Source organism: Camelina sativa, chromosome 9, assembly GCF_000633955.1.
Source record: "Camelina sativa cultivar DH55 chromosome 9, Cs, whole genome shotgun sequence".
NCBI lineage: Eukaryota > Viridiplantae > Streptophyta > Magnoliopsida > Brassicales > Brassicaceae > Camelina > Camelina sativa.
This window is the reverse complement of record NC_025693.1, coordinates 25,256,668-25,282,108: the sequence shown is the minus strand read 5'-3', so window position 1 is coordinate 25,282,108 and position 25,441 is coordinate 25,256,668. Positions and strand designations below refer to the sequence as shown.

General features: G+C 35.0%; 4 protein-coding genes and 1 long non-coding RNA gene across 6 annotated transcripts in view; 3 read left to right on the top strand and 2 right to left on the bottom strand.

Annotated features, from left to right (window-relative positions):
• LOC104712184 (nucleolar complex protein 2 homolog) lies at positions 3,735 to 7,092 on the bottom strand. 2 transcript variants are annotated; one of them, XM_010429024.2, is made up of 11 exons: positions 6,999 to 7,092; positions 6,697 to 6,840; positions 6,498 to 6,564; positions 6,277 to 6,385; positions 6,093 to 6,203; positions 5,487 to 5,975; positions 5,032 to 5,331; positions 4,617 to 4,943; positions 4,306 to 4,512; positions 4,005 to 4,185; positions 3,735 to 3,907 (listed from the first exon to the last, which is right to left on the bottom strand). In XM_010429024.2, the coding sequence occupies exons 2-10, from the start codon at positions 6,803 to 6,805 to the stop codon at positions 4,006 to 4,008; spliced, it is 1,899 nt and encodes a 632-aa protein (XP_010427326.1). In that variant the 5' UTR covers positions 6,806 to 6,840; positions 6,999 to 7,092; the 3' UTR covers positions 3,735 to 3,907; position 4,005. The 2 variants fall into 2 exon arrangements, with proteins under 2 accessions (XP_010427326.1, XP_010427325.1); XM_010429023.2 differs by having other exon boundaries at positions 6,697 to 6,809.
• On the top strand, positions 14,318 to 15,759 carry LOC104712183 (expansin-A16-like). The gene is made up of 3 exons (XM_010429022.2): positions 14,318 to 14,551; positions 14,680 to 14,998; positions 15,208 to 15,759. Exons 1-3 carry the CDS (start codon positions 14,398 to 14,400, stop codon positions 15,515 to 15,517), a joined length of 783 nt encoding a protein of 260 aa, XP_010427324.1. The 5' UTR covers positions 14,318 to 14,397; the 3' UTR covers positions 15,518 to 15,759.
• LOC104715681 lies at positions 17,558 to 18,050 on the bottom strand. Its single transcript, XR_002033472.1, has 3 exons — positions 17,974 to 18,050; positions 17,819 to 17,883; positions 17,558 to 17,605 (listed from the first exon to the last, which is right to left on the bottom strand). It is a non-coding gene; the product is annotated as an uncharacterized LOC104715681 (long non-coding RNA).
• Positions 18,969 to 20,946, top strand: LOC104712182 (DNA replication complex GINS protein PSF3-like). The gene is made up of 7 exons (XM_010429021.2): positions 18,969 to 19,205; positions 19,341 to 19,417; positions 19,526 to 19,594; positions 19,697 to 19,797; positions 20,029 to 20,121; positions 20,397 to 20,536; positions 20,652 to 20,946. The coding sequence occupies exons 2-7, from the start codon at positions 19,373 to 19,375 to the stop codon at positions 20,759 to 20,761; spliced, it is 558 nt and encodes a 185-aa protein (XP_010427323.1). The 5' UTR covers positions 18,969 to 19,205; positions 19,341 to 19,372; the 3' UTR covers positions 20,762 to 20,946.
• The window catches only part of LOC104712180 (AP3-complex subunit beta-A), a 6,989-nt gene continuing 3,261 nt past the window's right edge, over positions 21,714 to 25,441 (top strand). Inside the window, exons 1-9 of the mRNA XM_010429017.2 lie at positions 21,714 to 22,010; positions 22,125 to 22,201; positions 22,287 to 22,536; positions 22,723 to 23,352; positions 23,467 to 23,640; positions 23,770 to 23,896; positions 23,977 to 24,086; positions 24,237 to 24,437; positions 24,776 to 25,371. Coding sequence (XP_010427319.1) covers positions 21,795 to 22,010; positions 22,125 to 22,201; positions 22,287 to 22,536; positions 22,723 to 23,352; positions 23,467 to 23,640; positions 23,770 to 23,896; positions 23,977 to 24,086; positions 24,237 to 24,437; positions 24,776 to 25,371 — 2,381 coding nt within the window. The 5' untranslated portion in view covers positions 21,714 to 21,794. The remainder of the gene's footprint in view (positions 22,011 to 22,124; positions 22,202 to 22,286; positions 22,537 to 22,722; positions 23,353 to 23,466; positions 23,641 to 23,769; positions 23,897 to 23,976; positions 24,087 to 24,236; positions 24,438 to 24,775; positions 25,372 to 25,441) is intronic.

Here is a 25,441-nt window from a genome sequence, read left to right as displayed (position 1 = left end):
TTCAGCTTTAAGTATTCAATAATTTATGTAATTACTTAGTCGGTTAGAGACATATTGGTTTATTATTTACTACCGGACTGGAAACAATATGAATTACGTTTTCTTAATTATCATGTATAAAGATATGATCAATTTTTTCCTTTTTTCTTTTGAAGTATGACCAAAATGTTGATCTGTGATCTACAATGTAAATTATGGTCATACAAAACAAAAAGATTTAGCAATTCGTTTTTACAAAACGAAGTGGACTGTGGACTTCCTCTTTCTTTTTTACAACTTCATACATGTACGGCATTATGCTTGGTGACTTGGTGTTCTGGTATATTAAATGATTCTCCTGCAGGTTCAATTTCTCTAATGATGACCAAAAAAAAGTATACCATAACAAGTCCAGATATATAGTTGGGCATGAGCCCTATAGGCTAATTAATTTTCATTGAATATACATAAGATTCCTGAGATATGGACTCGTCTAACAGCTACTACTATATAGCTATTAATTGCAATTGCATAACTCCAGATTATTTCTTAGCTAGTACACGATAAATCTTATGCTGTCAGAAATATATTGGTGAGAAACGAGGATGTGGTATGGCACAAAACCCTAGTGTTGCCCACATAATGAAAACTTTACATTATAGTAGAGATTTTAAAAAATGTAAGTGCGTGCGTATAATAAGTTAGGACGTACCAAGTTGAAGAATAGAAAGAGAGAAAAATAAAAATAGAAAAAGAAGATACACGAAGATAGAGGAGGAGATGGGACATTGACGTGGCTGCATATGCCATAGAGTACGGATACATGAGAAGTGGAGCCAAAGAGCCTATCCTCCTCCTCGTACGGGACCCTTTTTATTTCTTTTTAATTTTTTATTGTCACATCCATCTCTTCATGTCATAATGTGTACACCAATGTTTTCTTATCGTTTTCTATATTAACTATACATACCCTTTGGTCGAGTTACAACCGGTTCAGTCTCGAAGTTTTTGTAATATTGTTGAACGTATATTTCATAAGTTCAAGAATATTTTCAAAAATTAGGAGCTTATCAGTATATGTATATTCACAGTTGAATTTCAGTATTTTTCGCAACCGTGATTCAATCTACCTGTCGTACTTACTAAAAAACGGTCTTATATAGTTGTCACTACGTGTTAATTAATCCCACATATACCTAGTAGCATAGTATATTTAAAAATTGAAGATGTAAAGTGATGGGAGACTATATATACTATATACATATGCGATGACAACAAAAGAAAAAGCTTAGGATAACACACTTACACACATAACCCTAACTAGTAACTAATCAAATTAAGACAAATATGTTTCTATAGTACTAATAGAAAGAGGTTATGATTTTAAAATCTAATTAAGCTCGTCTCTACAAAGTGAGTCTCTCGTGACACATTAATTGCTTTCAAACCAATACGAAAGAACCAATAAAACGATTGGTTGTGGAAATTAATAAATGTAAGAGGGTACTACTTCGTAGGTGTGTATAGATAGCCCTTAAATTTCGCTGACAGTTTTTTACACAAGGAAGAAGAAAAGAGAAAGTGAGAGTTATAATTTTAGTTTTAATTATTACTCTGAAATGAAAATATATGTATATATACATAGTCTATTCTTATTAGCTTTCTTCATTTGGAAAACCCTTTTGGGCACTCTCAGCCTCTTCCTCTGTCTCCTCGTATACCTCTTTTCCCCTCCTCTCCAACTCCTTCTCCAAAATTGATTAATTACATCATAAATGACAAACTATTACGTCCATTATAGTTTTTTTTGTTCTTTTTACAATTACATTATACCACCATCTTCCTTAACAGCAGGAAATATAATAGTATATAAGACTGTGTTTATTATATAGGAATTTGTTTACTTTTCGAAAGTATAAATATGATGACATGCTAATTACTTAGACTTAGATCATCGCTACCCATATTTTTCTTACATCGATGCTTCTTTTTCATTTTTTTCTTCTTGAATGTTTTGTTATGTTCTTCCAACAGTAAGAGATAATTAATGTTTTGTAAAAAAAAGAAAGAATTGTTGCCTTTGGATATTGCTAATAGTTAAAACATCATAAGAAAACAAAGCATATTGCCATTATGATAAATTAAACACACTGTTTAAGAGATAAATACATCAACACTCTTTATGTGAAGACAGAAACCAACATATTTTTTTGTATAGAAAGTTCTAAACATTCAAGCTCATAAATCATAATCTCTTTACATTTGAAACTGTGTATGATTTGATCCAGCAAAACCAACTCACTGATGTTGTAATCAATCTTCTCAATTTGATATTTCAATCTCATGATTCTGAAGATTTTTATTTGCAAGATCTTTACATTAATTGACAGACGCAATAAAATTGAGTTACTGACTTACAGCTGAGTGTTAATTATAATACGTTTGACGATTTTATATCAGTAATCCATTGTTTGATATATGAATAACATAATTATAAAACACTTTTCTTTCAGCAATTTCAGTATTTGATGAACTACATACATGATCATAAACATATCTCTTTATACTTCCACTTATACATGTAACCATTAAGTAACATCTTTATACACCGACCAAAAAAAACATCTTTGTATACATGACCAAGTAAAATAAGTACATGTTTTTTTTTAAGTAAAATAAGTACGTATGGAATTTTATGATTGGGCTAATTTAGTGTACAAAGAGTACAAGACTACTATTCCAGTATTCCTCCAATTGGTTCTTACTTTTTATAAGAATTGTTTTTTACTGAATCATCAAACTGGATCAGCAAAATACAAGAACAAGAAATAAAAATAAAAGAAATAAAATCTTATCTCGTCGTGAGATGGAAACCCATCGTGCTTTAAATTTTGCAGAAGAATCTCGTCAGACTCTGCATTGTTTTAAGGGAGTTAGTTATGTCATAATAATTATTCTCAACAATGTAAAAAGTATCTCTAGAAAAAAGCATAATAATTAAGTTCTTAACCAAAATATTAGAAACGATGTGACAAGTTTGATGGGTTTAGGGACGTGGCTAGATGTCTCTTTGATGTTTATCAAAGCCAACCGGAGCGGAAGATTCGATTAACTATCTATTTGGTCTACTTGTAGTATTGGCCTATTTCTATTATGCTTTTCCAGCTTTTAAAACTGTGTGATTTGTTTCACAAAGAACTGTGTGACTTTTGTCATAGCTTTTGTAATGTTCAGATTTTATAATTATTAAGAAAAAAAAAAAAAAAAAAAAGTTTGATGGGTTTAATCGACAACCAAAAAGGATATAGAGAAAAAAAAAATGTAACCCTTTTCTATCAAAAAATTAAGTCGGTCAATTTCTTTATTTTGTGAACCGGAATGTTAAGCCTAAATAATAAACTTAACACTCTCTGTTACAAGGTATCGTCGTCTTGAACATTACAAATGGGAGGACAGATAAATAGCAGATCACCCTTTAATACAGTTCTCCTATCACTAAGTTGCCATTCAAAAAATATTTTGCTTTTAAAAATTAATGCAGATGAACTGTGTACAGTTCATATTTTTTTGTCTTTTTGCCTGCTTAAACCACTTGATCTGCTCTGCATTACATGCTTTCTCCATTCAAAGCGTTAGTTCTTTATATGGCCTCTAGAGTCTCACTTTTCATGCCAACCTCCTCAAGGGTTCATTCATACTCAACGAACTTGGTATTGTTAAAGCCCGGAGTACGTCACTAAAATACTAGTACAAAATAGAATAGAAATCCACTTTTTTCTTTTTCTTACACCAAGTTTTACACATAAATGTATCAGATCTTTTCGAAAGTTATTCATGAAACACAAAGTAAATAAATTAAACATCGTCAACGCCAAAAATGGAGTACAAAATCTGAGTAGTTTCAAGGGAATCTGCATTGATGCAATAACTGCAGCAAAAAACAAAGACAAAAATTCATCAAACGTCTGAGAATAACGAATTTGTGTTACAAAATCACAACATAGTATATTAGTTCCCACACTTACCTCATTTCTTCTTCTTCTTAGTCCCAGGAGCTTTGTTTATGATGCTTTGATAGTATTGTGTGTAAGAAGCATTTGTATTTTGCTTTTCATGCTGCATAAACAAGTCTGCGGATTTTTGATCGTTTGGAGAGAAAGTAGCGTCATCTCTCTTCCTCTGCACAAACTCAATGTTCGACTCTACCTACAAACATATAAATAAAAGCCATTCTCACATCAAAACACTAAGCCAAGATTCTTGAACATATTCCCCAAACGGCAGTAGATGGGTTGGTTTGGTTGCTTTAATTTGTATAGAATTTACCTGCTCGATAAAGCGTTTCACCACTCGTTTCAACCCTTCCATATTGCTTTTCTCGTAAAAATATTTCAGCCTCATGATGGGAATAGTAGCAAGTTCTGGAAATGAGATGTGGAAGCTCCATTGAGCAAAGTGGGCAGCAAGCACTTCAATCACAGAAAATATGCACTGTTCTTGGAAATTTTGGGACTTTAACCAATTCTTGGGCAGCTGCAAAGCAAAGAATCTATTAGCTTACCCAGGGGATGATATATATTGAAATCTATTATGTAAGAAATTTCTACTCCAGAGCCTTTATGGTGCTAAATTTCTACCTTTACGGTTGAGACTGCGTCATGCTTCTTCTGTTCTTGCTTTTCACCATCATTTGTGGTTTTATATTCCAACATATCCCATACCAATGATGCAATGGGAATGAATATACCGCTTGTCCGAGAGAGATGATTGAGCCATTGAATACATTTAACCCTTAGGAGCAGGTACCGTGGTCCAATAATTAGTTGAGCAACTCCATTTATAACCTGAACTATGGTATAAAGCAGAGTCTTGAGATCACAATCCTGAACGTTGGCGGCAATAAAATTTACCCAGAGATCAACACAGTTTGTGTACTGCCCACTATGTATCTTCTCAACAGCTTCCTGCTTACAAAAATTGAAAGAGGCTAAGAAGACATATAAGAACACTCTTTAAGTAGAAGGGAAAAAGTATGCAAATACTAAGAAGCACCTTATTCTTTGTAATGAGAGCCATCTTCAATAACTTGGCAAGTTGTGTAATAGAAACAGAGGCCTTGGTATATGACTTCTGCACATCTTGAGAGCATAGCTCAACAAGAAAATCTCTGAGGAACAGCAGACGTTCTGAATTTGCCGTTGGAAAATCGCATTCATGTAGATAGGCTTTATACATGTTGACTAAGCAGGTATCAAAGCATTCCGAGTTAAAAACCATACTGATGTCTTTCAAGATTAGAAAAGCCTGCTTCGATAGAGTGTGTTCACCAGTTACCCACAAGTGGATAGATATCTGCACCAATTACACAATGAAATTTGACTTTCCAAGAAAACAAAGCTACATCATATCTAAATAATTTACTCAAGGATGTAAACCAAGAACTGTCAATGCGTCTCTCTAAATGCTAGTATTCTATCGGCGAATAGTATTCTATATATAAAGCGTACCTTGATCAATTTTTTCAGAAGATCTGGAAATGCAGCAAAAAGCACGATAGAAACTCTAAGTTGGGTAACAGCAAAAACTATTATCTCCGAGTCTGCTGCGTGCTTAACAAGATGCAATGTACTTCTTAAGAAAGATTTGACCAGTGGTTTTAGACTATCCCATTTTGGGTTGTTCTTCAACTTCAAAATCTTCTCCTTAATATTGGAGTCTGATAATCCCAGAATACTCCTGAAAGTGTGATCAGCTTTTTGGAGAACAAAAATCAAAACCTTTGCAAATGTTTCACCGTCTTCTATGTCATAGACTATATCAGGCTTAGCAGTTCCGGATGGTTCGTGCCCATAATAACATGCAGCTCGATACCAATTTAACAACCTAATTAATGCTTGAACAGACTGCTTCTCATCAACTAGGTCACAACAAGTGCTTAAAACAGATCCTGAGAGTACTCTGCGCTTCATTATATCTGAGCCAGCTTCGTCTACCAACTGCATGGGATGATAGATAGTTTCTTTCACCATTACTTTGCCATATAATAAGAGCAGGCTAACAACAAATCTAGATCTACCATATTTCAACAGTTTAAGAATACAAGTATCTGTTACCTTTTCATTCAACTTCGCAAGCTTTCTCCTCTGTTTTTTAAGCTCTGACATACTCTCTTTGCTCTGCACCGACATCTCATCACCTTCTGCTCCCTCTACAGCGGCAGAGTCCTGAACATAAGAAAATACTATGAATACTTGCTTCCATCACAGAGAAATTTCACTGAAAAACTAAGATTAATACCTCATCCAGATATCCATCACTATCTGAATCACCATCGTGGAGAACTTCATCATCATCCTTTCCGAATACAGCATCTATGGGTATATCCTGAAAATCTTCTACAGGGCATCTGAAAACGTATAAGCAAAATCACAATCACATGGTACAAGAAACTCGAACAGATTAAACTGAGCAGCTGTTTTAAGTAGCAGGAATGTACAGCTATACAAAAAAACTCTTACATCTTCTTAGGTTGCTTCTCAACCTTCTTCACCTCCTCTTTATCTCCCGCTTCACGTCGCCCATTTTCTGAACCACAGAAAGTTAATAACATTGGTTACAAAAGAAACCAGCGATAAGTAGAAACAAGGTACAATAAAAAAAACAAAGCTTTTCAAGGCTATATAGCAAAAACAGCATGATACTTAAATAATAACTTACTCTTTGCAAATTTCTTTTTGAAGAAAGGCTTAAGCTTCCTGTTTCGTTTCTCAACGGACTGGAGATTTTTCTTGGCAAATTTCCTAGCTTTCTTCCCCAACTTACCCATTGGACTGCGATTGCAAAAGGGTTTCTACGTATCAGCTTTGATGCACAAGAAAAATTAATAACTTTGAACTCTCAATCCAGAAATTTGATAGACTATATCCCAATTTAACAACTAGGGTTTAGCAATCTCCAAATACGAGCTACTTCGAAATCGAAATTAACCTAAGAGAAGTCAAAGAAGAAGAAAAACTTACCCTTTAGAACCAAGAGCACAGAGGAATTGGAGAAGGAGGAAGTGAAGACTGAGAACGCGGCGGTGAACGATGAAGAAGGAACAAGTCCACAAGGGTTTTAGGGCTTTTTTTTTTTTTTTTTGGGTTTTAGGCAAGTGGGTGGGTTGTCAATACGGATCCAACTATCCGGGTCCGGGTCTTGTCTGACGTGGACAAGGGTTGGTTGCTACTTGCCTAATCGGCTAATCCTTATGGATATACAGTTTTTATATATTTTATAAATAAAATTAACATATAAATGTTTTTATATTATGTGATTTATTTGTATTTGAAAAAATGTTCTTAAAAATTAACCAAAAAAGTTGTTTATGAAGCGAAAACAATATTTATCTATGAAATAATATCGCAACCCTATTTTATGTATTTTACTGTATTATTTTTAGTTAATATATAGAATAAATAATTGACAAAAATAGCACAATTTTAAGTTTTTAGTCCAAAATTAGCACACACTTTTAAATGTTCCAAAACTAGCACAAAATTATATATTAGATATTAATAAAATTAAAATAGTGTCGATCGTGACATTGCAACCAACGTCTTCTCTCTCGCTCCTCCTTCTCACTGATTCCAAACCTAATCGCACGAACCCAATCGAATCTGAATTGAAGGTGATTCATGAAGTCGAAGTTAGTGAAACCAATAATTGCGACACTGAAGAGATCTGCTCTGCTCATCATTGGTGAAACCAATCTATTAACTACGGTATGAATCTGCTCTGCTCATCATTCGACCATCCTTCAGCTTCTTCTCCTTTGCATATGTTTCTGGGTTTATTGGAAATCATGGATCTGTCGTTGAGTTCCTTTCTAAGGTTCTAGAGAAGAATCTATAGGAATAAGCTTGAAAGTTTTTGTTTTTCTAACTTTCCATCTACCAAAGATCAATTGGGTTTTATTGTATTTCTTATGTTAGTCTAAATTTTATCCCCTCTTTTGAGAGTGGAAACTATCTGTCATAAAAGCTAGAATTGAAGGTGAGACTGAATATTTCTATGAGTTTATTGTTATGGATCTGAAGTCAGTAGGTAAAAGAATTGTGGAGTGGGATTTGAATGATTGGAAATGGGATGGTTATCTCTTTATTGCTACATAATTGAATCATGGTGGTAGCGAGATGATGGGACATCAATTTTTTCCTTCCAGGGAACTCTTTGAATAACTCTTCTTCATGCTCTGATGAAGGGAATAATATTGAGTTAATGGTGAGAAGTACAGGAGACGTTGAGAAGAAAAGGAGTTGTTGTCAAGGAGGTAATAATGGTGGTTGCAAGTCATGTTTAACAATCATTTATGGCTTATAGTTTGTTGGTTATAGGGTAGGTTAGTAGTGTATAAGGCAAAATACAATGGAGGAGGATCTTCTTGTTTTGGTCATCACAACTTTTGGGATTTCTGAATATTTAGGATCTTCATGCTAGGATATATTTTAAACCATGTAACTCTTGTTCTATTTTGTTTTTTCTTGTGAAGAAATTTATTGAATTGCTGAGAAAAGGAACACATGAGGCTGCAATTGCTTGCTTGAGGACTTGTGTTTCTCTCTGTGCTTTGATGCTTACTTGGTACTAGAAAATTTCATCATTTCTTATTATATTGTCTCTTTTTTTTTTGTAACATAATCTTATGTTTTCTTAGATTCTTGATCTCTTTGTTATTATATTATGCTTTTTTCTGGGATTGTCTTGCACATACTGTTGTTTGTTAATATGTTCTGCTCTTTTTTAGTTTTCACGTATGCTCTAAGATATATAGGTTCTTGCTTCCATCTTATGAAAATTCAGGAAGGATTGAACGAAATTCAAGAAAGTTTCTTTGATCTTCAGGATGACTTTCATAAAAAGTTTAGGAAGAACTGGAGCTGCAATAACACTCAGAATCAAAGACGAACGGTGCTCATACAAGATTGAAGGCTTCAGTTGCCATATGAGATCGAAGTATTTACAGTTTGATTCTTTGTATTCACATGGTTTTTGTTTTAGCATTAGGATTTTGGTTATGAAAGATAGTTTGGATGGTTTTCACCACAAGACTTGTTTTAAAGTATATTCAGGAAGGTTTTGTATTAATTATCTTGATATTTTTGAAGATAGCTATGTTTTCACCAGTAAACATATAAGAAGGATTTGAATGCAACATTCAAGAAGGATTCTCATATATTTATGAATGATTTCTTGAATTTCAGGAAGACCGTCATGAAAAGAAAAAAGAGCATTAGGAAGGAGTCATTGACGTTTAGGAAGAACTCTTTGAAATTTAGGAAGAAGGCATTGATGTTTAGGAAAATCTTCCTAAAACATCATGTTGGATATTTCTATTTGCTACCTTTATTGTAAAACACCAATATGTGCACATAATCAAATCAGTATACATCACTAATGAAGTAATATGTGATACAATAAAGCAAAACACATATAAAGAGATTTAGAAACACATTTTTCAAAAATTTAGGAAGGATTCCATAGCTTTTAGGAAGGTGTTCTTGAATTTTATGAAGACCTTCCATAATGACGAACTCAACTTCCACTCAAGTGCCCATTTTCCCATCTTCATCATCAACTCTCTGCTTTGTTCTTGAAATATTTGTCATCATGTATATCATCAATCACTTGAATTTAGAGCTGAAAACCTTATTCAACAACATGATCAGTCCATGAAATCAATTTTCGTTTTAACATATTACTTCAAGAGGTATCTTATATATCACCACACATTTAATCTAGTTCTGCAACACTACCAGATTAATTAACTTTAAAACCCCAAGAAACACTACCAAGTTGATCTTTACCATTAGCAAAACAATTCAAAAACTCATAGCAAGCTAGATACCTACCAATTTTCCTACATGTAGTGTAGTCATTGGAGAGAAATAAAGTTTAAGCTTAATCTCAATAGTACATATAAGCCTTACACAAATTTAAAACTCTCACCATGTTCTTAAAGCAAAGGTGAAATAAAGTAATATGTGATACACTCATTTCTTTAGATTTAGGAAGGATTTCATATGTTTAGGAAAGCTTCATTGATATTTAGGAAGATTTTCCTAAATATTCAGAAATCCCAATAATGGTGATGACCAAACTAGATGATCATACTACGCCTCATCATCACTACTAGTCAACTCCATAACAGACGAAGTATAAGCCGAAGACATCAAAATGATGAACTTTTTACTCTTTACCAACTACTTTGTTCCCAATGACATTATATCAAACCCTTGATATGCAACTACTTTGGTATCCAAATAAGAGAGAATAGAACTCAAATACACATTTCAGCTTCAAGATTTTTACATTCAAACTGGAGCTCAACCCAAACTTAGATACGAAATCTATACGGGAACAAATATATTTCGCTCATCAAATCTAGTTTAGAGAGAGGGGGGAAAAGAAAATTACCATGAGAATCGAGACTGGTAAGTATGAGCAGAGCACAAGGAGATACACAACCATGGATTCATCTGAGGTCTCGTTCTTCTGTTCGTTACTCTGGAACATTCTTCTCTTCACTCTAACATCTTCGTCTCTTTGAAGATCTTTCTTATATTTGTTCGTAACACCGATCGTCTCTTACGTCCTCCATTGGTGTCTCGCTCTAGAGATTTCCTCTTTCATCTATTTTCTTCTTCAACTATTTTTGAAATCTGATCGGAATCTGTGATAGGAAGCTTCACCACAAGCTTCACCGGAGAAGAAGAAGAAGAAGATCTGAGATTAAAAGCTTAGTTTTTCCGGAAACTTCGTCGGATATTGTTGTTTTAATTAAGATCATAAGCTTAGATCATAATGCTAGTTTTGGAACATTCCAGCTTGTGTGCTAGTTTTGGAACAAAAACCCAAATGTGTGCCATTCTAGGGTATTTCTCTAAATATTACTCCTTCTGTTTCAAAATATAGAATGTTTTAGTGGAAACACGCATATTAAGAAATAATTGCTTTTAAAAGGTTTAACCAGTCACAAACAAGTCTGCATAACAGAAAATATAAATTTAATCCAAAAATTGCATAGAAAGTTGGAAACATCTTATATTATGAAACAAAAATATTTTTTTAAACATCATATATTATGAAACGGAGGGAGTATCAAACTTAAACGACAAAAAAAAAAAAACACTCAAGCTGCAAACCATCTCGTGAAATCTGTGTAATTACGGTCAGAATTTAATTTTAGCTATGCCAAAAGTTAAGTAGACCACACAAAAAACATCACACTGATGACTGATCAAATAGTCAAATACTATATTTTGAACTTGATTTTGTCTTATTGACATCTTCGATTCGATCTGTGATATCTTCATATGTCTTCTTCTTTTTTCGNTTTTTTTTTTTTTTTTTTTTTTTTTTTTTTTTTTGATAATCTTAACCGTTGTACTTGTACACAATAGTATGCACAGTTAATAGTGTTGAATTTAGATCGAGAATATGTTTGACACTTTGATCATGCATAGTTTATTTAAGTCAAATATTTATTTAGATACAAATTCATCATGTTTAAGCTAATTGATCAGATGTTCCTTTATATGATTTCATGTATTGCTTAATTTTGACTTCACAGTTAGCAATCTATACTTACTTGTATTTGAAGCCTAAGTAATTACCGAGCATGTACATGTTTGTGGTAATTGACATTGTTTCATGATTTAAACATATAATTACTGTTGCTGTGTATACATATATTTTTTTATATAATTAACACACGCATAATTATATTTTTTCTCAAAAGAGTATGAAAGGTTCTTGCGTACGTTTCTAAAAAAGTCGACACAACATGTATTATGTTTGATGTAAATCAAAGATTCCTTTATGATAACCAAATTCTAATACCATGTCAAACTTTTACTCAAAATCAGTTGATAATAACAAGCTCGATATTTTCAAGATGTAATATGGCTTCATATAACGAACTGTCAGGTTGAACCCGTTAAGTTTTGCAAGCACCAATATGACACAAATATTTTAAGTTTAACATTAAAACCAAAAAAAAAAAAAGTTTTGCAAGCGCAATGTGTTTACAACATTACATTGCGAGATGCTCAAATACGGCATCGTACGTCGTACATCCCCTGGTCCTTTGGATCAGTAGTGTGTCAGAAATGTTTTCGTAGAATATGTTGTTTGTTCGCATAAGTTTTTTTTCACATTAATGTTCAACTTTCAGTTTCCATACACTGTGTCCTGTGATAACATTTAATACACACGGACACGGACTTGCACTGCATTATAATGATTTAGCTCATCTTGCTAGCTAGTTGGAGATGAAAAATTGAGAATTGGCATCTATATTATTCAGAACAGAAATAAATATATAAAATTAAAGAAGTGAAAAATTGTTTTGTATATTACAACGAAATAAATGAAAAGACGAGAAATAGTCAGGGGAGAGTAGAGGTAGATGATAAATTCACATGCAAGTGGGTACGTATGCGTTCATGTGCATTTGGAAACAAATATACACGTCACTAATTACACGTATATACTAGCGAAATGGATCCTAGACTCCTGCCTACATTGTATTTAAGTGTTAACTAACACAAATACTATGATGACTTATGAATTACAGTTATTTCACATTATCATATCTACCAAAAAAAAGATACACAATCTATAACCACGAGAAGCTATAAACTTTGATTAATTAAACATAACACGTATGTATATTTTGTTTTGCTGCGTGGATGAAGTGGCAGATATACAAGATCTGGTTGGTGCATAGATATGCCTTGTCATCACCAAGTGTCCTTAATGCTCTTCCACCGTCACCGCCCCTAACTGTTTTCCTCTTTTTTAATATCCATCTCATGCATGCATGCTTCACTTCTCACTTGTATTTTCTCATATATCTTTTTAAACAGATATTATGAAAACTATCCAATAAATTGAGTATAAACATTTTTTTTTGTCAACTGTATTTAAATTATATTGATGGTTAAGGGTTACAATTAGACTTAAGGGAAGTCATCACCTGTACAAGGTCAAAAGGACTAATAAAGTCACTAAACAGTCTATCACCCTACCCACCTAAGCCACTTACGGATTCACCGCGGCCTTTACATTTGTACACTTGTTCACAAAATATATATATGGTTCTACTGTAATTTCTATTTTATATGCTTCTATAGTTTGATTTGCATTTCTAATAATTATAAAAAAAGATATTGTAATGGAATATATTTAGAAATTTATCATATAACTCGATTTATAACATCATGCATGACACAAGTTAGCTATGTATAGACGTACTGCGTACGGCGTATCAATGTATTAATTTGGAAAGTGTCGAAAATATAAACTTTTGTTCAATCATCGTAGAGTTTATACATTATGCACATTCATGCGTATTGTTTCGCAGGCAGAACTCTGAAACTATTTTATGAACACTAAAAAAGGAAAAGTCAACAACATGTTATATGATGTCAACTCAAATCAGTGTTCAAGAAAGCGCTAGACGGTATCTGGGTGGTGATCCAGCGCCTAGCGCCTAGAACGCTTAGTCGGGGCCTAGACGGTTTTTAGGTGGTTTAGGCGTTTACAACATAAAATATTAAATATATAAAATTATACAAAAATATATGTTATAAAAAAAAAAATTATAAACAAAAGTAAAAAAAAAATACATTTATTTAAATTATATTAACAACATATAAATGTTTATAATTACATATATAGATATAAAACATAATAGTTTAATATATGTAATTTAAAAATCAAAAATAAATATTAAAATACAATTTATGTAATTTTAAGCGGTTTAGCCGGTCATCTAGACGTCTGCTGAGCGCCTAGCGCCTAGACGGCGCCTAGGCGGCCGCCTAGACGGCCGCCTAGACCGCTTTCTTGAACACTGACTCAAATGTTTTCTCTATTACGTTGTTTCAACATCACTATCAATTCATCATCCTTGCTTCAAAAACAAAATAATGATTTGTTAGTTTATATTGTATAGGACTGGTTTTTATAAATAAAACATTAATTTGTAGTAGATTTATTTGACATTTATCTTTTTTATTTATATATTTTGGAGTTTGTCTCACATTAAATTTCTGAATTTTAATCGGATAAAGGACTCTGCTATGATCTCATTGCATTGCAATACTAGCTATTAAGATTACAATACAAACGGTTATAAACCTAAATTTTTTCACCATCTATTTTATGAAGTTTTATCTAGAAAATAGTCAAATACTAATTTCAGCCAACTCTATCTCTCTCTCTCTAACTTTAGAGTTTCTCTCCAGCAATATAAATAGCCATCTTCACAAGTGTAATTTCCACCATCCTCAAGTCCCTCCCTCAGCCTTCTAGTCTAAGTCTAACAATCATCTGATCCAGTTCTCTCCATTTCAATCACATATACTAACCAAAATGGCTATCAATCCATCGATTCTCTTAACCATAGTCCCTCTCTTCCTCCTCCTGAGTCTCACCGAAGCTGGGATCCCTGGCGTTTACTCCGGCAGCTCTTGGCAAACCGCTCACGCCACTTTCTACGGTGGTAACGACGCTTCGGGAACCATGGGTCAGTCCACTCTCATTAAACACATATTCCAAAAACCATAGTTGATCAATCATTATACTAACTCTCTAAAAACAGAGCACTCTGTTTTTCTCTTATAATTCAATTTAGTTTTCTTTGTTTTGTGTTAGGTGGCGCGTGCGGATACGGAGATTTATACAGTCAAGGGTACGGAACAAACACGGCAGCGCTAAGCACAGCGTTGTTCAACAGTGGCCAAAGCTGCGGGGCATGCTTTGAAGTCAAATGTGTCAATGATCCTAAATGGTGTCACCCGGGTAGTCCTTCCGTTTTCGTAACCGCAACCAACTTTTGCCCTCCAAACTTAGCCCAACCTAGCGACAATGGCGGCTGGTGCAACCCGCCACGTGCTCACTTCGACCTTGCCATGCCCTCTTTCCTCAAGATCGCTGCCTATCGTGCCGGCATTGTCCCCATCTCTTACCGCAGGTATACTTCACATAATCACATATACAACCACCTAAAGAGTTTGATTCGTGTCATTAGATTTTTCGAGTTCATCAGATTTAGATGAACAAACAGTAATTAAAGTAATGTAGTAACTCTAGATATTAAGTACAATTCGAGAAATGGATTGTATATAAAAGAAGTTGCAATGAATAAAATTGCTAAGCTTGAGAAATGTGTGTTTGGTATAGGGTGGCATGTAAGAAGAGTGGAGGGATAAGGTTCACGATCAACGGTCACCGTTACTTCAACTTGGTGCTGATCACGAACGTAGCGGGCGCAGGAGACATCGTGAGGGCGAGCGTGAAAGGTTCAAAGACTGGTTGGATGAGTTTGACAAGGAACTGGGGACAAAACTGGCAGTCAAATGATGTTCTCGTTGGTCAGACACTTTCTTTCCGTGTCACATCCAGTGACCGCAGAACCTCTACTTCATTAAACATCGCTCCTTCGAACTGGCAGTTTGGACAAACCTTTGTCGGAAAGAACTTCAGGGTCTAAAATGAATATCGATGAAATTTAAACATTAATTCAAAGTGGTTCAATTTCCACAACTTTGAGTTTGTATTTTCTATTATTATTGTTCTTTCTTATGTGATTTGCAGGTGTGTGATAATTACGAAAGCTGAAGTGGCTGTTGAAAATGTTGTAAACAGCCCGCAGCTATTAAGTGATACTATTGGTTTGCTGCATTGCTTGTAATGTCAAATTTCATTATATAATTATAAGTTACCACTTGTACTTAACTTGTTCTTACTTTTTTCTCTCTTTTTTTTTTAAAAAAAAAAAGTCTGGCTAGACTATTGTAAAGCAATGATCATATAATTCTTCTCTAGAAACCATTAAATTTGTGTCAAACTAGATAAATTTCAGTATTAATTACCATAAAAATTGTTCAAAAAACAGAAATTATCATAAAAATTAAATATTTGAAAACATTGTTGACATATGATGCAACTAAAATTTAAATAGAATTAATTCGTTCTATCTATTACTAAAAAAATGTATTTTAGGTTTTTGTTTTCCACCAATTTATTTCACTTGATTTTTAAAATTGGTCGATCCGCTGTTCCAATCCAATAGATAAAATTCCACCTGGTGGAGCCTGAGACAGAGTGATAAAAAAAAGCTTCAACGACGGCATAGTACTTCTTCCTTGCTCTCTTTTGATCAAAGTCCTCTCCAACGCAAGCTTCTTCAATTTTGCTCCCAATCCTCTCTTGTGTAAGTTTTTTTTTTCTCTCTTTCTTCTACAAAGGTTTGTTGCAATTTAAATCGGTTGACCCCCTGTTTTGAAAATCGATAGGCATTAGTTGGGCGGTGAGGGAGGACCTAGCGATTAATCGAGAAATCAGATTTAAATTAGTTTTAGGGATTTTGTTTTTATGTATTTATAATATAATAAAAGTGTAACATATTTCAAAGTTTCGAGCCTAGTCCAGTTGTTTTACTTTGTGTGTAAGGCCAGCCAAGTCCGAGTTCGACACCCAATAATGCTTGTTAGGGCATGTTTATAGGGGGATCAGGTAAGGGTGTTCTTAGGGGAGAAATATTGTAAAAATAATGTAAGATCAGTTCTTAAGAACTTTTGTTAAGAAGTAAGTTATTGGGAGAACATGTATAAGATCTTAAGATTTAATAATATAATATTCTTATAGAAATTTTAAAATGTTTAATAAATACATAGATTAATGTTTAATAAATAATTTAAGAATGTTTAATACTATTTAATAATATAATGTTTATTAATATTCTTAAACATATTACAATTTTTATGTTGGCTTTTTAGAACTCGTTATGAAGGTGAAAGATGTATCGAAGTATCATTATGTTCAATACACATTGTATATAATAAAGTGAACCACATAGTTCAGTGTTAAGCAAATATCAATCAAGTTTCAATGTTTCATAATCACATAATAAATAAAATAAAGTTACACAATGCGACACAGCAGAAGCAGATTCTCTTACTTCCTCCACAACATTTAAGAGAATCAGAGATAAAACCATACTCCCAAACCGGAAGAGAATCAGAGATAAAAACAGCTCCGAGAGAGTTTTTCTTTTCTCATTGATCATTGCAGGCTCTATAACTGCTTGCTGATGTTGAACTCTTCGAGACCAGCCTGGGGTAGATGTTGTTGTTGTTCTTGATCTTGCATTCTGACCAAATGAATTTAAAGCTGTCATTGCCCGTCCTTCCATGTTCCATGGATTATGATGATTCTGGTTTACGAAACTATGAGGTCCATGATTCCTATCTGAATTACCAGCTCTATTTTGCGACTCTGTTTGGTTAGAATCTTTCTCATCGTTAGGTGTTTCCCCTCCTTGAAGAAGCATCTTATACCCGCTATTCCGAAACAAGGCTAACCTAATCAGAGACCTGAAACAAGACTAACCTAGATCAGAGGCCAGGATATCATAATGCCGACTAAGAATGTTGTACAGATCCAAGTGATCAGAAGAAACAAGATACTTAATTCAGAGATAAAACCATACTCCCAAACGGAGCCAGTATGGTAATAATACAGGTGTGTGCTTTCCATGTTTTCAAGTAACTGAGTTACTGTGTTCAAATGAACACCGCTGTGTTGAGACAAGAAAAGCCTTCAAAATTAGAACACGAGTATTCTTCATTATTAAAGGGAGTATTCTCTCATCACATTTCTCAGTCAATGGTTTTGAAGGCTTGAAGCTATCTATTAGAGTCAAACTCCAGTTGATACAAGTTTTGAATGATTTAAATTGGATGCTGTTCAAAAAATAGGGTAGTTCTTGCAAGTCAAAGAAAATCCAAACCTGTGCAATCCACTTTCTATATGAGCGTCCAGAGATGAAATCACTTGAGGAAGCTGCGCCAACGCCTTTAAAGAAAATGAGAAATGCCATAAGACACACAAGTCATTATTTATTTTATACATTCTTGATTCTTCTACACCATAACACATACATACTTGTCCAGTGGCCTTAGTCAGAGAAGCTTTCGCCAAAAGATTCTTCGGGAGCTTTGCCAACTGCGCCTGCACATAACCATTATTCCAAAATCAGAGATAAAACATCTTACACCCACTCATCCTCATAAAACTCTATCAATGCTTCTTTATTAACTAGATTCCAATGAAATAGAAGGCATCTTCTTCTTAGAACACCAACGAAACTGTTGCATCTATGTCTGAAATTATTTCACCAAATCCCCATTTTATATCATCAGAATCAACCCTAAAGGTCTTCATCAAACAAACCTAATCAAAACCAATCCCTAGAGCAACAACAAATACAGATTTGATCAAAGACTAATCTTACTTGCATACTTGTAGCTAAAGCCACCAAAAATCTCATCCCCACTTCATCACTAATTCACTCCTTAGACCAAATTCAACCTCTGAGACAGAGAAGACGACGAGACAGAGGAGATTACCTTGTCTATTAACCCGACGAGACAGAGGAGACAGAGAAGACGACGAGTTCTTAAGCTTGGCGACACAGAGGAGATCTCTTGACTTCGGGGGACAGAGGAGAGAGAGGATACGACGAGAATCGGTGGACACGACGAAACAAGGAGACGAGGAGACGAGGAGATCGGTCGACTGGGTGATTCAATGGCCGGAACGAGACAGAGGAGACGACGGTAAGATCCGGAACACAAATTGCTCGCCTTTTCGCCTTGTCGCCATTTGCAAGAGAAGAAGAAAAAGAAATGTCGAAGAAAAAGAAATGTGAAAGAAAAAAAAATTGAAACCGAATTTTTCCGTGTGACACGTCAGCGTTAGATCAGGACAAGAACTGATCTTATTCAAGATCAGTTGGACCGATCTTATGGCCACTGTTCATTAAATTTGATTTTAATATGGGCTTAGATCACATGGGGTGATCTACCGATAAATATGGCCTTATGTGTTTTTTTTTTGTCAATTTTATTAATGAGGGCAAAATGGTCATTTCAATATCATCTTCCTTATTCGACTCCAGCATCCATGGCCGCTGCTTATTTTGTTAACTTGTTTTTGAGTAAATTCACTTCCAATTCAACTTGTTTCGATAACTAAGTTGTAGATCTGAGATATAGCATATTATTCTAGGCTATAAAGACAAAATTTCTTCGTTTTTTTTTTCCTTTTCCGATTTTAACACCGATTTGGACAACCGCCGCCGAGCGTTTAACCGGCGCCTATCGATTGCTGTGTTGGTAGGAACCCTTAATTTCGTTCAGAACCTGGATTTACTTTGTCAGTGTACATTTGTGTTCGCCATAGGAGAGGTTTTTTTTTGAGTTTAGTTTCTGAGAGTGTCTTATGGTTTGCTTTTTGTAATCCAATTCCAGGGGTATTGTGGTGTGGAACCTGCGTTAGAGAAATGACAAATTACTATGATATTGACGACATACTTGTTGAAGAAGAGGTTCGTTCACCTTTTATTCTCCAAAATTAGATTGTAGATTTTTGCTTGTGACTCTCTTATCAAATTAGGAACCTGATCTTAGATTGTGTTACTACTACCTTGTTGCAGTATGTACCGGTTTTATTCCATAAAACAGCAAATGGAGTGACTATTGATCCAAGTGCAGAAACTAACTGTGTCAGTATTCTCATTGCTTGTGGCTATATATCTTCATATTTGCTTTTCGTACATGGTTTTTTTTTTATAACTAGTACAATTTTGTTTGCCTTCTTGTTTCAGGCTGAACAAGGTTCCAAAGTGGAAGTTCCGTTCTGGCTTGCTCATGAGTTGCAGCTCAGGCACGCTGTGTCCATTAACCTTCCTGCCTGTTTTGACCAAAAGTAATCATTTTCTATAGCTTAACTTTCATGTTGGGATTCAAGAATGGAGTGTGTCCAATTCGAAATTTTTTACTAGCTTGTCAATTTGATTCTCTCTTTTACTTCTTTTGTTAGTGGTTGGTTCTTCTTGCACCATGAATTGTTTAACGTTTCAGATAGTTTACTCTAAGCAGTTTGTTTTCTTCCGCCCTGTTGTAGTCTTTTCATGGCTTTATTGTTTGTTTTATGCAGGACGAGGCTTGAAGTTCAGGCTGATGCAGCATACGTCGATCTTAGATCTCGCTGTCCATACTTTTATGAATTCGGATGCAAGTTAGAGCCACTGTGAGTTCCTTTTATAAGACTCTGTCCACTTGCCTCCCCCTCATTTTTTATGTTGTCAGAACAAAAGCCGGATTGTTTTTTTGGTGTCAATTTGCTGTCTAATCCTTGAGAAATATAGCTCTGGTAGGCAAGATTTAATTGTGAATCAGGGATGAATATATCAATCAAGTTTGTTTAATTTGTGAAGTAGATGAAAACCAGATTATTATTACATTGTGTGGATTAAAGTAAAACTCTTTGCTGTGGTAATCAATACTGGTTCTTGGTCTAAACAGGGTTACAGATAGAACACTTGGGATTTTGCTATCGACTGCGTTTAAGATCAGATACAAGGAGGCACTGACAAAAGTATACACAGCAGCTCATATAACAGCTTCCAAGTACTTGTCGTTTTTAACAAAAGAAGAAACGAACTGTAAGCCTGCCTTGTTGTTTTGCCCTTTGTTGTGAATTGTGTTTGTTTACCATCTAAAACTAAAGCTTGTACCATTAACTATATTTTTCTTTTCGTTTCTGTGAACTTTTGAAAGTGTACGAAGCAGCTCACCTGTCATCGACAGCCTTCAAGAAGTGGAAAACAGGTGGGCGTAGATTAGAGAGAGCTTCAATACTCGGAAGAAAACGCAAGGATTCTAATTAATAAGTTCCCCCAAAAACTCTTTATTCTCCAATGATTGTGTCATATAAACATGTCAAAATTCCTTATCCAACAGAGTGATTTTGTCATATAAACATTCAAAATGATGTATGGTTTGAATCAAATTGTTCAAATTGCAAATCCTTTTGTAACCATTTGATACTAAACTCAGTTATGTGCTTCTTTCAGTTGACTTAAAAAAATCTGAATCAGATCCAACTGGTGTTCCAGTTTTGCCTTGTACTAATATTAATGCCATAGGATCATGTAGTTCTCTGGATATTTCGTTTGGATCACCAACATTGTCCACTTCAATTCATGGAATCAGTAATTATATTGCTCAAAGTTCTACTGACTATATTTTGAATTACAGAATCAGTGTAACCAAATCCAAAAAGAATAATTTAAGGGAGATGAAAGTATAATATAGTAAAAAAAGGGCTCATATCAAGTGTAAAGATTGGAAGGACCGTCACCGAGGGTAAGGGATGTATGAATTAAAAAGAAACCCTAAATCAAAAAAGGGAAAAGTAAACATTATAATCATAATGTATTTCTCCATCGATTTCGATTTGGATTTTTTTTTTCTCCATCCCATGAGAGTTTTGTTCACACTCCCCTCTCAAGCCTCTCTCTTTTTAATCATCGCCCCACAAATTTTAAAAACTTCAGTTAATTCGTTTCAAACAAAAAAAAATTAAGATCCAGTTTTCCGGGAAAGTAAAGAAGAAAATTTTATCAGAACTACGATGAAGAGGTAGAAGGTGACTTAAGCGTATATATATAAGATGGGTTTAGGGTTTTATTATTAGCCCACTCTTAATGGGCTTTATTCGGGTCATAATACCGGTTTATGATCTACTCCGGTTTATCGATACTGGTTAAATCTAATCCAGAGTCTGGACAAGGCTATTCAAGTATCCAAACACAAGGTTCTCTTATGCAAAAGTTCGTTTCATCGTCTCTCTCTCTACTTGCTGAACTTTTTCTTCTTCTTCTCCGAATTGTGGAATTGTGATTTGATCGGAAACTTCAAATGTTCAATCAGTTTGGTTCGACGTCGGAAACTCTGAGCAAAGCTTCAGCTGTGGTGCTACGGATCGGCACTGACGCTCATCTTTATGATGATCCAGAGGATGTCAACATTGCTCCACTTTTAGATAGCAAGTTCGAATCCGAGAAATGTGAAGCTCTTAAGCGTCTCCTTGCTCTCATCGCTCAGGGCTTTGATGTCTCCAATTTCTTCCCTCAGGTGTTCTCCTTGTTTAGTTTTGATCGTCCCTTTTGTATTCAATATCAGTTGAATTGAACCTGTGAGATCTAGCTCCGATTTAAAAACATTGTTTGGGACGAATTATAATGGCAGGTGGTGAAGAACGTTGCGTCACAATCATCGGAAGTGAAGAAGCTAGTTTACTTGTATTTGCTTCAATATGCGGAGAAGTATGTAAAACCCAAATTAGTGATTTGCTGTGTTTTTGCTTTTGTTTGTGTATTTTACATAGTAGCTTTCTATTGGTTTATGTAGGCGTCCAAATGAAGCATTGTTATCGATCAACTATTTTCAGAAGGACTTGGGGGATCCAAACCCATTGGTTAGGGCTTGGGCACTTCGTACAATGGCAGGGATTCGCTTACATGTTATTGCACCTCTTGCTCTTGCTGCTGTGAGTAAATGTGCTAGGGATCCAGCTGTCTATGTCAGAAAATGTGCTGCAAATGCTCTTCCTAAGTTGCATGATTTGCGTCTTGAAGAACATGCTCCTGCTATTGAAGAGGTTTGTCCTGTCCAATATCTTTTAGTTTTTTTTGTATGTCCCATTAGGATTTGAATATCTTGTGTAGTTTCTGTTTAGTCCAGTGTTTGAAGATGAGGGTAGTTTCTATGTTTTTGATGTCCTTGGGATTAGGAGTTTTAGTGGTGAATGTGGATTTTTTCATTGAAACAATGAACATTGCTGCAGATAGTTGGGATATTATTGAATGACCATTCTCCAGGAGTCGTTGGAGCAGCGGCAGCGGCATTCACCTCAATTTGTCCAAATAACTTTGAACTAATTAGAAAGAACTATAAGAAGTTGTGTCAGATTCTTCCTGATGTAGAAGAGTGGGGTCAGATATTACTCATAGGAATTCTTTTGCGCTATGTGGTTGCAAGGCATGGACTTGTACGGGAATCTTTGATGTTGTCCCTACATGGTATGGATAGTAATGGTTTCTGTGAGAAGGATGGCCTAGTCAGAGATCTTACATTGGATAAAGAAGATGGTGGTAAAAGTGATTCATTTGATGTTAATCTGGTCAACGTTGTATCTAAATGTTACATTGAAGGTCCAGATGAGTATTTATCTAGATCTAGTTGCCCCGATACAGTTACATCTGCATTCGATAGCAAAGAGACCACATCTATTGCACATAATGAAGATGTTAAGATCCTGCTTCAGTGTACATCCCCATTGTTATGGAGTAATAACAGTGCGGTTGTACTAGCAGCAGCTGGCGTTCAATGGATAATGGCACCTCTAGAAGATGTTAAAAAAATTGTTAAACCGCTCTTGTTTTTGCTTAGGTCATCCAGCGCCTCCAAATATGTGGTAACATTATATTAATTTCCTCGCCAATGTTTATCTTGTCCATCCACTCTACACACATTTATGTAGTCTTGACTAAATCTCCTCTCTGAGCATTATTATTCATATTCGTGGCAGGTCCTCTGCAATATCCTAGTTTTCGCCAAAGCAGCCCCTTCTCTCTTTGCTCCACACTTTGAAAATTTCTTTATTTGTTCCTCCGATGCATATCAAGTTAAAGCACATAAGCTGGAGATGCTTTCTCTCATTGCTACCGCTTCATCTATCACTTCAATTTTGCGAGAGTTTGATGTACTACTTTATCCTTAATCGACAATCAAAGTATTTTGGTTCATTCTGGAAAGTTTGTATGATCATGTGATCTTCCAGTTTTATAAATAAGCACGTCGTGAAGTCTTGTTAACCATGAGCTTTTTCCAGGATTATATTAAAGATCCGGACAGAAGATTTGCAGCTGATACAATTGCAGCAATTGGTTTGTGTGCGAAGAGACTGCCAACAATTCCAACTACATGTCTTGATGGATTGTTAGCACTAGTTCGACAAGGTCAGTTATGCTTCATTTACTTGTACTCATTGGTTGACCTATTTGGCAGTTCGGTTAAAGTAGCTCTCACAATGTTACAGAATCTTTTGCTGGCGATCCCGAGTCGGTAGATGGAGAAGCAGGAGTGTTGGTGCAAGCCGTGATGTCGATTCAAACTATCATAGAGCGAGATCCTGATAGTCATGATAAAGTATACACATCTCATTTACTGTATGAGCATCTGTATCTTACCAGTTTTAAAAACATGCTTAGAACCCACTGCAATGATCTCAAATAACTTTTTTGTACATTATTTCAATGATGTATTGATTTTTTTTTTTTTAATTTTGGTTATTTGAAGGTGATAATTCAGCTGTTTCGTAGTCTGGATTCAATAAAGGTAGCTGCTGCTCGTGCAACTATTATTTGGATGGTTGGGGTTTACTGCTCTTTGGGTCCTATCATTCCTAGGATGTTGACCACGTTAACCAAGTACCTTGCATGGAGCTTTAAATCAGAGGCATCAGAGACAAAACTACAGATTCTTAATACTACGGCTAAGGTATAGCTGGGGGTGTTGCTTCATCTTATTCTGGATAATTATATTTAAGAATTGATTTAGTATAACCATATTATATCTCGACATCAATCCCGAAGGAAAGGCTATATGTTTCAATGAGAAAGGGCATCTACACAATGCTATCACCTTTTCTCTCTATAAAAATCTGTCCCATTTCTTTACTAATAATAAGATGTTTTTCATTAACCATTTCACCCGATGTCTTTTCTGCCTTGTGAAATATTTTAGGTGTAGAAAATCATTACTGCTTGTGCTAATGTCTCAATACAGTTCTCAGAAGATATTGATCAAGTAATTTTCAATCGCCTTTGTAATTGCAGGTTCTAATAAGTGCAAAGGTTGACGACTTTCAGATGTTGAAAAGGATTATGGTTTATATGCTTGAATTGGGCGAATGTGACTTAAGCTATGATATTCGTGATCGAACTCGTTTCCTTAAGAAGCTGCTGTCATGCAAATTAGCTTCTAATGAGCCCACAGAAGACAGTGTTGCATCACAAGAAAATATTGCAGTGCATGTTGTGGAACATGTATTTGGGAGAAAACTGAAACCTTTTACACCTGTAGCTCTAAACGATCGTTTTTATCTCCCGGGATCTCTGTCACAGATAGTTCTTCATGCAGCCCCTGGATATGAACCTCTTCCAAAGCCCTGTAGTTTTGTGTTTGAAGAACATGACCAGCTGTCAGATTTAGATAGACAAAGAGAGGCCGGAGCTGAACTGGATGGATCTCAGGAATCCTCTGAAACAGGGGATGAAGATGGTTCCTCTGATTATGACACTGAATCTTCTGTTGGTTCAGAGTTCAGCAGTGACGATAATGAAAGAAAAGTATCTAATGATGCCAGCGATCCAGCTGCTCCTTTAATTCAAATTTCAGATACTTCTGTTTCCGCTGACCAGGAAGAACTAAGGTCCAAAAGGGCCCTGGATTTGTGGTTAGATGATCAGCCTAGTACATCAAATCAAACTCCATCTGCAGTA

Coding starts and splice junctions, on each gene's coding strand:
- LOC104712184 (XM_010429024.2), bottom strand. CDS start 6,805: ATGGGTAAGTTGGGGAAGAAAGCTAGGAAATTTGCCAAGAAAAATCTC. Junction 6,565..6,696: donor CAAAAAGAAATTTGCAAAGA/GTAAGTTATTAT, acceptor TCTGTGGTTCAG/AAAATGGGCGACGTGAAGCG. Junction 4,513..4,616: donor ACGCAGTCTCAACCGTAAAG/GTAGAAATTTAG, acceptor TTTGCTTTGCAG/CTGCCCAAGAATTGGTTAAA.
- LOC104712183 (XM_010429022.2), top strand. CDS start 14,398: ATGGCTATCAATCCATCGATTCTCTTAACCATAGTCCCTCTCTTCCTC. Junction 14,552..14,679: donor CGACGCTTCGGGAACCATGG/GTCAGTCCACTC, acceptor GTTTTGTGTTAG/GTGGCGCGTGCGGATACGGA. Junction 14,999..15,207: donor GTCCCCATCTCTTACCGCAG/GTATACTTCACA, acceptor TGTTTGGTATAG/GGTGGCATGTAAGAAGAGTG.
- LOC104712182 (XM_010429021.2), top strand. CDS start 19,373: ATGACAAATTACTATGATATTGACGACATACTTGTTGAAGAAGAG. Junction 19,798..20,028: donor CCTGCCTGTTTTGACCAAAA/GTAATCATTTTC, acceptor TGTTTTATGCAG/GACGAGGCTTGAAGTTCAGG. Junction 20,122..20,396: donor GGATGCAAGTTAGAGCCACT/GTGAGTTCCTTT, acceptor TGGTCTAAACAG/GGTTACAGATAGAACACTTG.